A 15,080-nucleotide genomic window follows, 5' to 3' on the forward strand; every position below is an offset into this window, starting at 1 on the left:
AAGAAAAGTGTACAATGCGATATTCCACTACAAAACAAAATCAATCCAAACGAACGGTTGTAGAACATTGAAGATATTTATTATTTACGACGAAACGGACTTGCGTATGTATGATTTAGTTAATATTGTTTTTGCTTAAAATCAGTGTTAAAACGAGCATTTCTGTATGCTACAATTTATGGCGTTTTGTGATAGGTACAATCTTTCACATCTATTCACCCTTCCAAGGCATTGATACCTTCGTAATCTAGTTTATATTGCATATTTACTAACATGTATGTATTACTATTTTGTGAGGATATTTCCTTTCGAGAGTGGTTTCAATGTGTCCTTGCCTGGTTTTATTGTGTACACATATGAGTATGATAAACTACAGCACTAATCTGTAGAACTGAGAAACTGTTCTTTAATCAAGTTCAAATAATGGATAGAATTACGTTAAGGGGAAACATATTAAATGCACTGGACGCGTGTTACAATGGTTTTCAAAAGTATGGCAACACCCACCATCTCTTACGGCTAAAACATTCCTTATCAATCGCTTATACTATTCTTCTTCGCTAGCGTTAGTGACGAACTCAAACAAAACTCTAATACGGGGCTGGAAATCAAAAGTTTGTTAAAATAGCAGTATACGAACACCGTTTGCAAATGATTATTTTACGTCACTGTTACTAAGATTTTCTTAGTAGACGCTATAATAGCTACAGACAACGATATTCGCGTGCATTCGTTCTGTTTGTTTTTTTGTTTTTTTTTTTTGGCACAAAGATTATCTAAATTTTCCGTCGCAAGACACTTGTTTGAAATGTGTTTGAAAACGAGTAAGAAAAAAATGGTGTACCGGCGTACACGTGTCGTGTAGAATAAAACTTGTCGCTAAAGGGAAAACTCGCGTTTTAATCTTCCCTTGTGAACACACTTGTAATTGCTTAGATTCCCCACTGGTTCAGCCAATTTGCCAAAAGGCCTCTGCCTGTCTGTCTGTCGAATGGTCCAACCGCATTAAGTGCACTGACGGTAGCGCTCGGCATTGGTTTGGATCGTCTGCAGATAGAACGTGATCCTGCCGACAAGATCGTTCAACTCGCCTTCCAGAAGCTGGATGTCCTTTTCGTTGGATTTGTATATTTCGTCCATACCTGTGTGGAGTAGCATTTAAGGTACATTTATTATTGTAATTGTTTCCCACTCAGAACCATCACTCCGTAACTTACTCGTTAAGGCTGAAAGCTGTGTGGTCGTATCTACGGTGATCTTGGAGGCACGATTCAACAAATTTTGAGCACGCTCGCGGGCACTCTCGGAACGGCGCGCCTGTATGGAGAGCGATTCATTTGCCGACTTGAAGTCGTTTTTAAGCTAAAATGATACAAAACAAAGTTAAGGTTTGCATTAAAACATTGTTCAATCCTGAGGTAATCCTACTAATAGGTACCTGTGTTGCACGCTCGTGTGCATTGTTTGCCGAGTCCTTCACATCTTCCGCCTGTTTGTTAATGTCCTTTGCGTCAAGCTCGTTACGAATGTTATCCTTCTGCAGTTGTTCGAGGCGCGACTGCAACGCCACAACGGCGTTTGCCGTAGAGTTGGCACGCTTCTGGGCGTCTTCCGTTTCCTTATCGATCTGTAGTTAAATATGAAAGATTATTTATGTTTTTGATCTCGAAAATCATTTAAAACGTGTTCGTATGTACCTCCTCTAGATCGATCTTCGCCGAAGCAATATCCCCATTCGCTTGCTTTATAGATTGTCGTGCCTTTTTCTGTGCATCATCCGCATCTTCCAAAGCTTTCGTTATGTTCAGCACACCAGCTGAAACCTTCTCTGCACGTTCCCTGCAAAAAAAAACAAAAGTCCAAACATTAGTAATCATCCAAAAGCATATGATTACAATACGAAAATGGTATACTTTTTCTCTAGCGCATCTGTCTTGAGCATTTCCACGCGCCGCAAATCTTGCTCAGTGTTGCGAATGATCGATTCCACGTTAACCAGATGTGATACCGCGTCCTGAATTTTCTGGGCCAGATCGTCGATCTGATCCGGGTCCAGCTGTAGTGTGTAGCTCATCACTTGATCGATAAGCTCTCGCATTTCACCCGGCGAAGCAGTCGTATTATCGATCATGTCCGACAGTTTGCCAACCAGCACGTTTGCGCGATCGATAAGATCCTTCGTTTCTTCGAGATGAGCTTGCGTTTCGTCGTGCGTTCGCTTTGCCTTCTTGTACGATTCCGAAGCATTTGCTTTCGCTTGGGACATCTGCCAAAAAAAAAGAAAGGTGTTACAATTATCTTTACAAGGTGGATTTTCACATTGAACAAACTTACCGATCGTAGAATATCGTCCGCAAGCTCCTCCTTTTCCTTAATGTTTTGTTCCGTCTTCTTGGCAAAGTCGAGCGCTTTTTCCGACAGTGTCAACGCACCCTTCTCACATCGAAGTCCACCGCAACCATTCTTACAGCCTGCTCCACCACAGAACTCATCACAAGGGTCGCCATGTCGATCGCAAATGCGGTGATTCAGTTCCGGCATGTTTCCGTTCAGATCGTTCAGCTCTTCCTGATACTTCAGGAAAGCGGCTTCAATATTTTCATGGTTTCGTACTACATCGACCTGATTCTTGTTGATGAGATGTTCCGCCCGACGGCAATAATTCTCCGCCCGATTATTGATCATCGTAGTGTTCATGTTCGTTTCACCTAGCAAGCTGACGCGATACCAAGCGTCCCGGGTAAGATTTAGCGCACCCTCAATGTTACCCTCCTGCAGTCTCGTTGCATTATCCTTCAGGTAGTTGGTCATCTGCTTCACATCATCTGCCCGCCGTCCAAGGTTCACAATATCAATGTTCGCGAGCTTAATGTTCGAGTCCGTCTCTTGCAGCTTGCGTTCCGATTCCTCCAGATTGCGCAACGATTCCTGCAGGTGGTTGCGAATACGCTCAATCTTGGCACCGATTGCTTCAATTTCCCGATCGGAAATGGTATTATTCAGCAGACCCTCGATTTGGGCGATCTTCTTCGACATTGAATCAAACTCCTTCTTGTAAGCACCGGTCGCTCCAAGCTTCTTGATCGTTTTCGCCTCCTCGATCGTACGATCCGTTTCGTTCCGGAGCCCATCCAAAATCATGTCCCAATTGTCGAAGCACTCACCGCACGGTTCACAGTACGGTGCCTGACCAAGGTAACCTCGGTCACACTGGTCGCACTTGTACCCACCCATGCCAGACTTACAGGCACACTTGCCGGTGGTGCGATCACATTGCTGTGTTGCCGATCCATAAGCGTTACATTCACAAGCTAAAGGTAGAATACAAATGTTATTAAATTAATATGGGCATTGGTATAAAAACCAAGTAAATAAGTACATACGTTTACATTCCACATTTGGATCGCCCCAGAAGTAAGCCTCACACTGATTACACTGTCGTCCACCGAATCCAGATTTGCATGTACATTGACCGTCGTACTGCAAAACAAAATGGACATAATAGTTATTTCAACATTCTTTCGACCTCTTCCTATTAAACCTATCTGGCCCCCAAACTTACCGGATTACATTGTTCGCTGAGCGCACCGACCGGATCACAATCGCACGCCTCGCATCCTTCTCCGCTGGCAATTTTCCAGTGATTTTCAATACACTCGTCACAGTACTGGCCCTTGACGTTGCGCAAACACGGACACTGTCCCGTGTAGCGATCGCAATGCTGTATCGTTTGGTTCGTGCCGAGCAAGTTACAATCACAATCCCGACAGTCCTGCCGCAACGCATCACCATAAAATCCATCCCGACAGTACTCACAATGGTCACCCTCGGTGTTGTACAAACACTGCAGACATTTGCCCGACTTCGCATCACAATTGCCCGGCCGTTTGGGATCGACGTTGTTGCTACAATCGCACGATTGACATTGGCCGCCCGGTTTTTCCGGATTGCCGTAGTAATTGTCCGCGCATACATCGCACCGCGCACCGGCATAGCCTTCCTCGCACGAGCAAATCACATCGTTCGTCGAAGGGTGCAGATAACATTCGTTCGCGTACGAATGGCCCGATGCAACAGTGTCCGGACAGCGGCACGGTCGGCAACCAATCGACGATCCGAGCAATGGATTACCGTAGTACCCGTCGATACAGCGATCGCACTTCCAGCCCTGCGTAAAGTCCTGACAGTGAACGCACTCTCCGGTCTTCGAGTTACACGTTGGCGTATGACCATTACACTCGCAAATCTGGCAGTTGGGGAAGTTCCAGAAACCTGGCTGACACTGGTCACACTCCCGACCGTATGTGTTCGGATGACAGTTACACTGTCCGGTGATCAAATCGCAATCGTTGTCCTTCGATCCAATGCTGTTACAGTCGCAGGCTTTGCAACCTTCCGGTCCGAACCCGTACGTACCCGGTGCACATCGATCGCATTGCCGGCCGACGACGTTTGTCTTGCACGTACAGAAACCACCCGATTCAGCACACTTTTTGCTCTTCGAACCGGTCGGATTACACTCGCAAGCTGCAATGAAGAGAATAAGAAAATATGAGCACACAGCTATCACGCACGTCTTACTGCTGATTTGAATTCGATTCTAACAAGGTTCCAGCTCCACATCACCGGGGTTTATATCCTGAGCGGTGCAGAAATCTAACCATCCCACCAACAGCACAGTATTTAGTAGAAATACTGCAAACCACGATTTAAACAGAACCATTTTCGTACATCTATATACCTAGGTGCGGCTTCAATGTCAACAAATTTCAGTCTAGTTTTCTGAAACCATTAATCACTCAATGCCGTCCACTACTAATGAAACGCTCTGATAAGATAGCACCCACATGTGGACATCGGTGTACGCACACTGCTTACCGATAGGCCGGCCACCATTTATCACTTATCGCTAACAGTAGCAAAAAGATTCACACTTACGCGTTGCACCGTTGTTGATGTACACACTGATCGTTTTCAACAGATCCTTGCACTCTTCCGGTGCGTTGATGATGTAATTCACGTCGTAGTACGTGTGGTTGCAGCCCAAGTTGACGTACTCGCGGTGGCGTACTTCGGCCTGATGGGTACCCTGCAGTATCGGTGTGATTTCGATGCGCGGTATCAACACGATCGAATCGATCAAGATCTGCGCGGTCGGATTATCGTCGTACGGTGCGTGACGTTGGAAGGAGACGATAAATTTGTACGTTTTGCCACTCTCCAGACATATGTCGTGAAGCGCAACGGCGCTCGATTCGTACTCGGACAGCGTTGTGGTGATATCCCGTTCATAGCTCGGGTGTGAGTTTGCACACGGTCCTTCCGGGTCGTATACATCCGGTCGGATTACGGTCATACGCACATTCTCCCAGTCTCCCTTCATCTGGGGCAGGTAGCGAACCATCACGTCGTAGTTCATCGTCTTCGGTATGTCGTCCACGGTAAATCGCAGTACGGTACCCTCCGATGCACGGATAAAACCTGGCCCGGTGAAATCCGCATCACGATCGTTTGCTCGTTCACGCACAACAACTGAACAGTTTTGCTACAAAAAGGGAAATGGGGGAAAAAAGGTTGTAAGTGATGTGTAATTCTGTGGCACATGGCTTCCAATCGTAACTTACTCCTCCACCGGATTCACAGAACTAGAAGGAAAGAAGTGAAAAAAAACAAGATATATTCATAAGCTGACATTGGTCATCCACAGATCTGCTCTCCCTACTCACAGTTGATGGTATCTCAGCTTCAAGGATGCGATGCAACGTCGGTATGAAGTAGTGCTGCTTCGGTTCACTGCAATCTCGTCCTTGCATGTGCGGTCTACAACGGCACTGGCCCGTAATCACATCACAGCTATTATCTAGCGATCCTCCCGGATGACAGTTGCAAGGCGTACATCCCTCCAGACTGTCGGACAATCCGTACGTCTCTGGCATGCACTGGTTGCAGTCACGTCCGGTCACTAGCCGCTTGCAGATACATTCACCCGTGTAAACATTACAACCGGAGTTGTTTACCGTACCGAGCGTATTACACGTACACGACTGACAACCTTCCGGGTTATGCTCATCGAAGTTCCAGAATCCTTCCCGGCAATGATCGCATCGACGTCCATTCACGTTACGCTTACAGTGACAGGCACCGGCCGCGATACCATTCTCCTCGTCGGCGATCGAGTCACAGATGCCATCGTCCAGTGAACCACGCGGATCGCAATCGCACGGTTTGCACACGTACGGGCTCTGGATGTCTTCGTTCGGATCGCGATAGAAGAACGGAGAACATTCTTCGCAGTGATATCCTTGCGTATTGTGCTGACAATTATCGCACACACCACCGCTCACGCGTCCCGAATGTTCGTACACGGCTTGATCGAAGTGGCAGCTAGTCGCATGGTTGTTACAGTTACACTCTAACGGAAAAAGAAAAATATCAATTAAAAAGCGATCGATGAACCAGCAGAGTACAATGTAGCATACTTTTACAAGCGTTGGTCTGTTTGCCGAGTGCCGGCTTCCACGGTAGATCATTGAAGAAGTCCTCACATTCTTCGCAGTTCAGGCCCTTAGTGTTGTGCGTACATTCGCACCGCCCGTGCACCATGTCCACCGTGTTTCGTACACCCTCGAGCGGTAAACAGCGCGAGGCATGGCCGTAGCAAGAGCAAGATCCACGCACAATCATGTTCGATATAGCGTAGTAATACTTCTCCTGTATCTCGTCCCGATCGTCCAACAGATTGTCTCCGAGCGAGTGGAGTTTGGTGAAGTTTACACGCAGGTTCGTCATCTTTAGCATGTTCTGCACATGTTCGGCGTACGGGTTCTCGATGTTCATGTTCGGTGGTAATACACGATAGATCACCTCACCGTTCTTCGATGGTTCTACACCCGAGTACCGGTGATCGCAGACCACATCCGTAATGTTCCGTGCGACCAGCGGGGCATGCGGGAACGACTCCCGGCAGCTGTGGGCAAAGTACTTGTACACGTGCCAGGTTTTGCCGAAATCGTACGATCGCTCGATCAGCATCGCAGCCGGACGGAACGTCGCAAAGACGATGATCAGATGGGTAAAGTGAAACTCCGCCTCGAGGTCCAGCTGTATGGTGACATTTTCACGCCCGTTCTCCGACTGCCACCAGGTTTGTTCGACCGTTCTGTATGGTGAGAGATATCAAAGAGACACATGTGAGACACGTTGATTGGTATGAAAAACTTACAAGATAAGCTGCTAGTAACGCACATGCGTATGAAACTATAAAACGATGTATTCTATCGTTGTTTTCTGGTGTTATTACTACTACTCTGCCGGAAACGATAGATAAATAAATTGCATCCATTTCCTGACATCATCGTCTACAGCCGGCCAGTGTGCCAAACGAGCTGTTAATGTAATATTTTCCTACGTACGGATGATGTCACGACCAAAAACTCGAACCGAACTATTTGTGCGAGATCTACCCATGACTGACAAACAAAAGCGAATCGATCACGTACGGGTACCAGACCAGCAGCAGATGTGCTGATCCGTCGTCGGTTCGGTCGTTTCCTTTTTTTTGGTTTTGTTTTGTCGTCGTTAAATTTTGACAACTTCTTGGCCATTGCCTCTGTTAGCCAATGGTGGACCGACCGGGTCTAGCGGACGGATGTGACCGGGTATTTGTATGCTGAACATTTATTTGCACACCATGTTTGCATTTGTGGGCAGTGTTTGTTTATACCCGACTGTGAAGCCGTGGCTGTATGAAGTCGAGAAACAAACGAAACACATTCTATCTTATCTGAGTATGGTGCACATGTTGCATCGCTTAATGTTACATTGCAAAAAGTAAAAACAACATTCATCTTTAAAAGCAACTGCAAGCAACGATGCGAAATTCTCGTATCGTATGATGTAATGCCACTAAAAGTTTGTTGAACATTGTCTAATTGTTTGCTCCTGTTCATACTTACCCTGGTTGCATTTTGTAGATAATCTGACCGATCCGATGGTTCCGCATCGGATCGCTCTCGGTTTCGCGGCGCGTATCGCAGAGGAAACATTTCTTCTCCTCCAGATGGGACACGATGCAGTAACGTTCTGGCTGTACCGTACCGCAGGTCGATGACGCTTCCAATCGGTTCTCCCGTCCTATCAACAAATTGCCCGTAGCCGGATAGCAAGAGCTCTGCTCACACGGATGGACACGGTGAATCGGCGGTCTGCTCGCTACTGTTGATCGACGTTATCGATGTACCCGGTGCCAATCGCCGGTGCACAAAGGCGAAGAACGATAGGCGAAAGCGGGAAGGATATGATATGTATTAGTACAGTTTGGAATAGACCGTGCAGTTAAATTTAGAACCAGTTCCTAAGGGAAACCATTCACCCAACCCAAGCACTGGACACGGACTTGGGGGATTGCACATATTGTGTGCAACATATGTAAGAAGCGGAAGAGTGGATAACGGACACTACGGAACGGGGGGGCTGGCACGAAAATCTGTGGAAGCACGTTCTGTAAACAACGCTCATACGCGATACGATCGTGGAGGAGTTATTCTTCATTCTCAGAAGCCAGAATCATGGACACACATTGGAAACGTTACAGAAGATGGAACACGGAGGATATAGCATATTAGCAGTGGTACACATCACCAAGGTTAAAGCCACGGGGAGCATTTTGCGAGATGATCCACGATCAACTGTTATGGTGACCAAAGCGAACTACGAAATCTAATGACATCTCCGACCGAGAGTTGCCAATCGAGCGTTAGCCAGATTTGATGAGAGTAATTTTCAGTACTGCTTAAAACCGGCAGCAGAACACCCATAAGTCTTTGGTTAGTATTAGTTGATTCGATTCATACTGGAGTTAGAGAAGATGGTATGAAACGACGACGGCCATCGACACGGTACATGGTGCTGTGTTTACTCCGCATCTGAGGAGGGTTTAGCAATGCGTCTTGGCAAACTATGATGTAATGCGCCATGGTACAGAGTTTTGAAGCATTCGAAGGCCATCATTCATTGCAGCAGACACAGACCAACGGCAAAGGGAACACTATAGCCCGGGATGTGGGAGATAATGAGCATTTATATCACTCAGTTGAGAATTCATTTCCAGGTCTTAAGTCTGGAGATTTCTGAGGTTTTTGGGTGGGAAAGTACCGATATGATGCGATAGTTAACCTAATGCACGTTGGTGTTTATGCTGCCAAGGCCCTTTAACTCGATGCTGTTGGTAATGGGTACGATGCTGTTGAGATTCATGCATCCGACGACGTTGCTGATGATACGTCCGGTAGGAAACCTTCTCCAATGCTACCTCGTCCGACCCTACCGGTGTCAAACTTCCAGGTGGATAAAAAATGGAGTTGTACTTGTTGTAGTTGATGTGATTATTAATCATGCCGGTATATTGAAGGTTCGGGAACAGATCGCTCGGTAACGGTTCATCCTCATCGGTGAACTCCATCGATTCGCCATCATCGATCGGTTGCTGATCACCGCGCAACACTACCGGAACGGTTGGCGTGTCAGTGTTGCTGCTAGATGGAGCAGCTACCACCGAGGGAACTGCTTTTACATTATCGTGGAACACCAATGGAAACAACCAACAAATAAGGTGATGAATATGAGAGTGAGATGATAGTTACGCGCATGATTGATAATAATGTGCCTAAGCAATGTAAGTTGAGGTAGAATGGAATCATGCTTAAACTGGTTAGACACACATACACACAGATAGGCACACAAATGATACTGAAATTCTGGTAAATTTCTGGTCGATTTCTTCCCTTTTCTATCATGTGTTTATTGCATTAAAACACCTTCCGAATTCTTGAATTATTATCAACTTCTAGCAGCCATACTTACATCGATTACTGCCATATGGTCGACGTTGTGCATTGCTACTTAAGATTAGACCTGGAAAAAGATGTACAGGAAGAATTATTACAAAAAAACGTTTGAAGACGTACCTAGTCTATTACCGCGTCCCATACTTACTATGGAAAATAAATAAATTAATAACTACGTGTGCTATACATGACGATCCTATTTTGGCCATCGCTGCCGCGGCCAGCTATACATGGGTAGGACGTTAATATAACGTCCCTAATCTGTAACGAAATGCAACAAAAAACATGGGAATTAATTCCTTGCTCTGATCACCCCATTAGGCCACCCTTTGAACACCGGATTGAAAGATTGAAAGCTGTACCGAATTCCGTCGTACTAAACCATCCTCGAAAGTTACAGCAGTTTCACGCGCGTACTGCAACACCCTGTAGCGATAATGAACCGCGTGTTCGTATCCGGTGATAAGGAAGCCTGTTGTTCTGAAAGCTGTTGCTTGTGATAGAACAGTTCCTCAGTTCGTATATATATATTTTTTTCTTTGGATGGTACAAGAAATACGTTTGCCCGAGCACGTCAGATTTCTTTCAGTTCCCATTCGGAGACGGCGATAATGGCACAAGTACAATACGACCGGCGAGGGGGGATCGTCAGAAATGTCGTGTGTAACTAATTCCGGCATATGCATACGCTCATGGGTGGTTTTTTTTCGTTACATTCGACAGTTGCTGTGGGGTGTTGGTGGATATTTGTTCGCTTTCCTTACGATGTGCATAGTCCGTTGAACCTCCGCTGAAACTACACGCTCGCTGGAGATAAATTAGCTGTGTTTGCTGACTTGTGTTTTATCGAAGCGGAGGAAAAAAAAGGGGCCAACTAGTATTATGTTTCTTGGGAGCATCGAGAAGAAGTTTTAATTGCATAACTTTTTGTATTTTTATCGCTGAACTACAAATGATCTTATTTGGGTTTCAAAAAACATTTTCATACCTGGTTTATTCTAATGACTCTATCTGACAACTGGCAACATACTGTTCAATATTCTTAGTAACAAACAAAAAAGTGTTTTGCTAAATATTGTAGCTACTTGCTCTATGGCATGTATGCAAACGTTGTAGGTATAATTTACGCTGCAACTCTCGCCTCAGTAGAATAGCGCTAATTGGACATTCGAATTAATAGAACACGAACTCCATGAGTATTCCAATGCATTCCTCTTTGAGACGTTTCATGCAACGTATAATTTCTACCGATTGAATATAACAACTTCTGTTAAAATTCGCAAAGTCCTAACAAGTACTAAAGGCATTCAAAATGAGGTAAATTTTCCGTTCGTATCTAGAACAATTTTCATTCATTAGCGACATTGTGATCCAGTTGCCTTTATGTTCAGAGCTACTCATAGTATTTTCATGACTTTTGTCCATTGTAAGGAACTGGTTATTATAATGCTGATATTCTGGTATGTACTGATATAGATGTACATATATGAATGGTGAAATAACTTCTATCGAACAGCAAAACCTGCAATTCGATTCTCATATTTCTGCTGCTTTGGTTTATGTAGGAGTAACGATCATCCAGCGGAAACGGTGAAATGGCGCAAATGTGTCAAACGAAACGACGACGGCATTGCAAAACTTTTGCATCGCTTGCATTTTTAATGAGCTCCTTTGGGGGGGGGGGGGGGGGGCGAGAGCTCCAGGTCAGCAAGAATGTATCACAATCAGCCAGAACTTCCGGCAGATTTCTATCGCCACTTGTACGTACACTTGTTACCAATGCTTAATATCAATTAAAGCACACGCTATCATTAGCTCCACAGTGGTTGGTTGCTGGAGGAGAAGAATACGAATAACTGTCCAAGGTCACGATAGCAGTGATTGATGGTGATTATTAAAAACTCTGTTACAAGATTATGAAAAAAACATCTTCATCAGTACAAAAATTTTCCACCAATTTGCACAAAACAGAGCACGTGTTCTACACTAGACAGTATGATTTCGTTTCTTTCTTTTTAGAATACTCATCCGCCAGACGAGAAACATCAAGGAAAAGTGAAGAATTCTCGCAAGAATGGAAACGGTATTCTTGCAACCTACCCAATACGGGCAAAAGGAAACAAGTTCCAAACCCCACCAAAAAAGGAAGGCTGATGTCTAACTGTGTCTTATACCGAGCCTTCTACCACCTACAAAAACCCGAGATGAAGGTAACACTTACTGTTCAACATGCAATGGTATGCCAGCTACTCATAAGCGTCAGTGGGTACTAACGGCAAGTAAACGCAGGAACACACGATTGAATATTGCACAAATCCGTCACGAGCACAGTAGATTTTTCCACAAAAATACCTTTTTTTCGGTAGCACAGCACACACGCAGCAACACCAGAACTTGAACCAAAACTTCACTTCACTTTTTAACACACTTACTTCCACCGTTTGCAGCTGTGGAAATGAAACATAAGAGATACATCAATTAAAACACTACTTTAAACACTGAATGAATTTTACATAAGTTTTGCCCCTTAATTTTGCCCACATTTTCAACACACACCCTGCACACCATCAGACGGTCCTGCTTTTCGCTGGTTTCAATCCCGGTAACGGACACGGGCTTAAAAATCAGCTATAAATTGCTGATCCTCACACAATTTAGCTAAATGTTGCACTTTTAACGACACGTGAGGTCAGCGAATTGTTGTGGTCCGTCGTCTCACGGGCAGCACAGGCTGGCACATAAAGATAAACAACACACACAACAACTACAGAAAACACTTCTTCTTATGATCGTGTGGTATGTCTGTCGATCGCACGACTCTTGAGCTGTCTGTTTTGCATCTTCTGGCAAAGGAGAAAAAGCCCTCTGATCTTCAAATGCATCACACATGTAGGGGATACTCTGCTGTCCGAATCTCTGTCTAACTTTCCCGTTTCGAATGGTGGAACGCATTGGGGACCATGCAACCATCTGCTTGGGGGGGGGTGCGTTCGCTGTCGGCGGAATCTGCTGATGCTACACCAAACCCACAGTAGTGGTACAGCGGCAGAAGATCAACAGCGATCTCTCACCGTCACCGTCTTGATCGTTGTCAAGCATAAGCATTCTTGCCTTTCTACCCCCCAAAACCATGTGCTGCTTCTGATGCACACATCGTACGGTAACATAAAACACTGCAACGGAGCATAACTTTCAAACATAGTTTTGCGTGTGTGTATGTGTGTGTGTGTGAGAGTTTGCAAGAGCGAGACAGGCTGATGGGAAGATGAATTCGGGAAATGCAGCCGTGATTTTAAGAAGTTTTTTTTCGGGTTTGTCTCCTTTTCACCCACCGGATAAGGGTTCGGCGCATCAGGAGGCTCGCTCATTCTTTCTCACTTGAAAAATTTCATCCATTCGCACTGTCTCTCTCTCTCGTACGCAAACTGAACTGCCTCGATCATGTGTGTGTATCCAGAAAAAGTATGTTTTTCACGATTGGTTTTTTTTTGTGTCGTTTTTGCTGCCTCCGGATGTGTACACGATCGATATGTTTTCCAAAACGTCGTTCCCAAGAGCAAAGCGAATTCCATCTGGTGATCTGGTGAGTGATGGAAAACTCGATCGTACGAAAAAAAAAACCGAACTCAATTCACACGCACTACAACACACAATCTCCCTTCTATTTCTGAATCTATCAAGATACTGCGTTAGGCTGTTGTTTCGATCACTGTTTGGGAGCAAAAGATGAATGCATTCATCGCAACTGCACGAAACTACACTTCACAACGCATTTCACCAGCTGGCCGTGTACAAATGGTTCCAAAATGTCAGCAAACAATCCCACCAGAAACGTTATGCACCACCTACAAGGCGAAGGAAGAACCGTCCACGGAACGCACGAACGCGTCTCAACTGTTCGGACGTGCACGATCTACGCGAGACGTTTCAGCTATGATGCGTGAGTTGAGCATAAAGCCCTCACAAACCTTCCGCCAAAGATGCGGAAAGACGCGAGAGCGTTTGTGGCGTTCTCTCTCACTCTCGCTCTCTACGCATTTGTTAAAGATCGGCTCACGATCAGCGGCTGTGGTAGGTTGGTGTGCGTGCAAGGGTTCCTGTGCGTACCGAGCACGAGTAGACACATTTCGTAAGGCTTTTATGTTGAAGCTGTACGGAAGGAATGTGGATTTGAAAAGAACGATTTGTTTCCATTTTTGTATGCTTAATTTAAATTTACAGAAAATTTAAATGTTTTCCCTTTCTATAATTCTACTTTAATCCTACTATTTGTATCAATCTACTTATAAAAAAACAATTGCCTCTCTCCCGCTTTTAATTTTTCATACAATTATGAAACTTTAAAAAACCAACACAAATGTGCAGAATTTCTTATCACAAACGATGAAACCGGCGGCGGAAAATGTGTAAGAATGTAAGGAAGGTTTCCTGCTTCCTTCTGCTCGGTCGTCCGCAACTTATCAGTTTATAACGCGTACAACCCGGCCGACGTACATTGTAGTGCCCATTGTAAGGCAAGAAAAGTTGGTACAGCATGGTCTGTAGCATAAGTAAACAATGCCCTCTAACCGATAACCCCTACCCAGGCACAGACGGTCGGGTTCGTGTGTTAGTGTTCTAGTTTTTTTTTTGTGTGCCAAACAAATTCCTTAGCATGATGATGGTAGCAGGTGTAATCAGTGTGGCTTTATGGAATCATTAATTAAGAAATTATTTTAATTTCATTTCTATTTCTAAAATTTCATGCATCTTGAGGGATTTTTATTCAAATGTTGCACTGATGTATTCTGTACTGTTATTATAATAATTATATTTTTGCCGTTTTCATTCTGTCTTAACGTTATATAATGTGTAACATTTGATTCAAAGCTCAACTCTTGGGCATTGGATTACAAAAAAACCTGTCGGAAACATCTTTTAATTGATCGTAATTGTATTTCAATACAAATTTACTCTTCTTATACTAAGCACCAAATTCTTCAAACCTATAAAAAAGGTACATAAATAGTAAACAAATAACATTATCAATTATTTTTATATCAAATAGGAATGATTAAGATGTAATTGTTTTTATATCGTGAAATTAACTAACTTAAGTAGAAATTCATGAAATTAAATTCTATAATTTGATGAAGATGTCGAACTAACGTATTAGTAACTAAAACTGATTTCAATTGACCTAATATTAGTGCCTGTCTCTCTCTCTCTATATGTTGTGTGATTACTTCATCATAG

General features: G+C 44.4%; 1 protein-coding gene across 1 annotated transcript; it reads right to left on the bottom strand.

Annotated features, from left to right (window-relative positions):
• Positions 1–57: 57 nt before the first annotated feature.
• On the bottom strand, positions 58–12,179 carry LOC125763031 (laminin subunit beta-1). Its single transcript, XM_049425753.1, has 16 exons — positions 12,067–12,179; positions 9,994–10,106; positions 9,862–9,912; positions 7,956–8,214; positions 6,480–7,159; positions 5,727–6,412; positions 5,625–5,645; positions 4,939–5,545; positions 3,563–4,527; positions 3,384–3,480; positions 2,335–3,311; positions 1,914–2,266; positions 1,698–1,839; positions 1,439–1,627; positions 1,218–1,362; positions 58–1,142 (listed from the first exon to the last, which is right to left on the bottom strand). Exons 2-16 carry the CDS (start codon positions 10,052–10,054, stop codon positions 1,006–1,008), a joined length of 5,370 nt encoding a protein of 1,789 aa, XP_049281710.1. The 5' UTR covers positions 10,055–10,106; positions 12,067–12,179; the 3' UTR covers positions 58–1,005.
• Positions 12,180–15,080: the final 2,901 nt, after the last annotated feature.

This window comes from Anopheles funestus, chromosome 2RL (genome assembly GCF_943734845.2).
Source record: "Anopheles funestus chromosome 2RL, idAnoFuneDA-416_04, whole genome shotgun sequence".
Classification (NCBI taxonomy): domain Eukaryota; kingdom Metazoa; phylum Arthropoda; class Insecta; order Diptera; family Culicidae; genus Anopheles; species Anopheles funestus.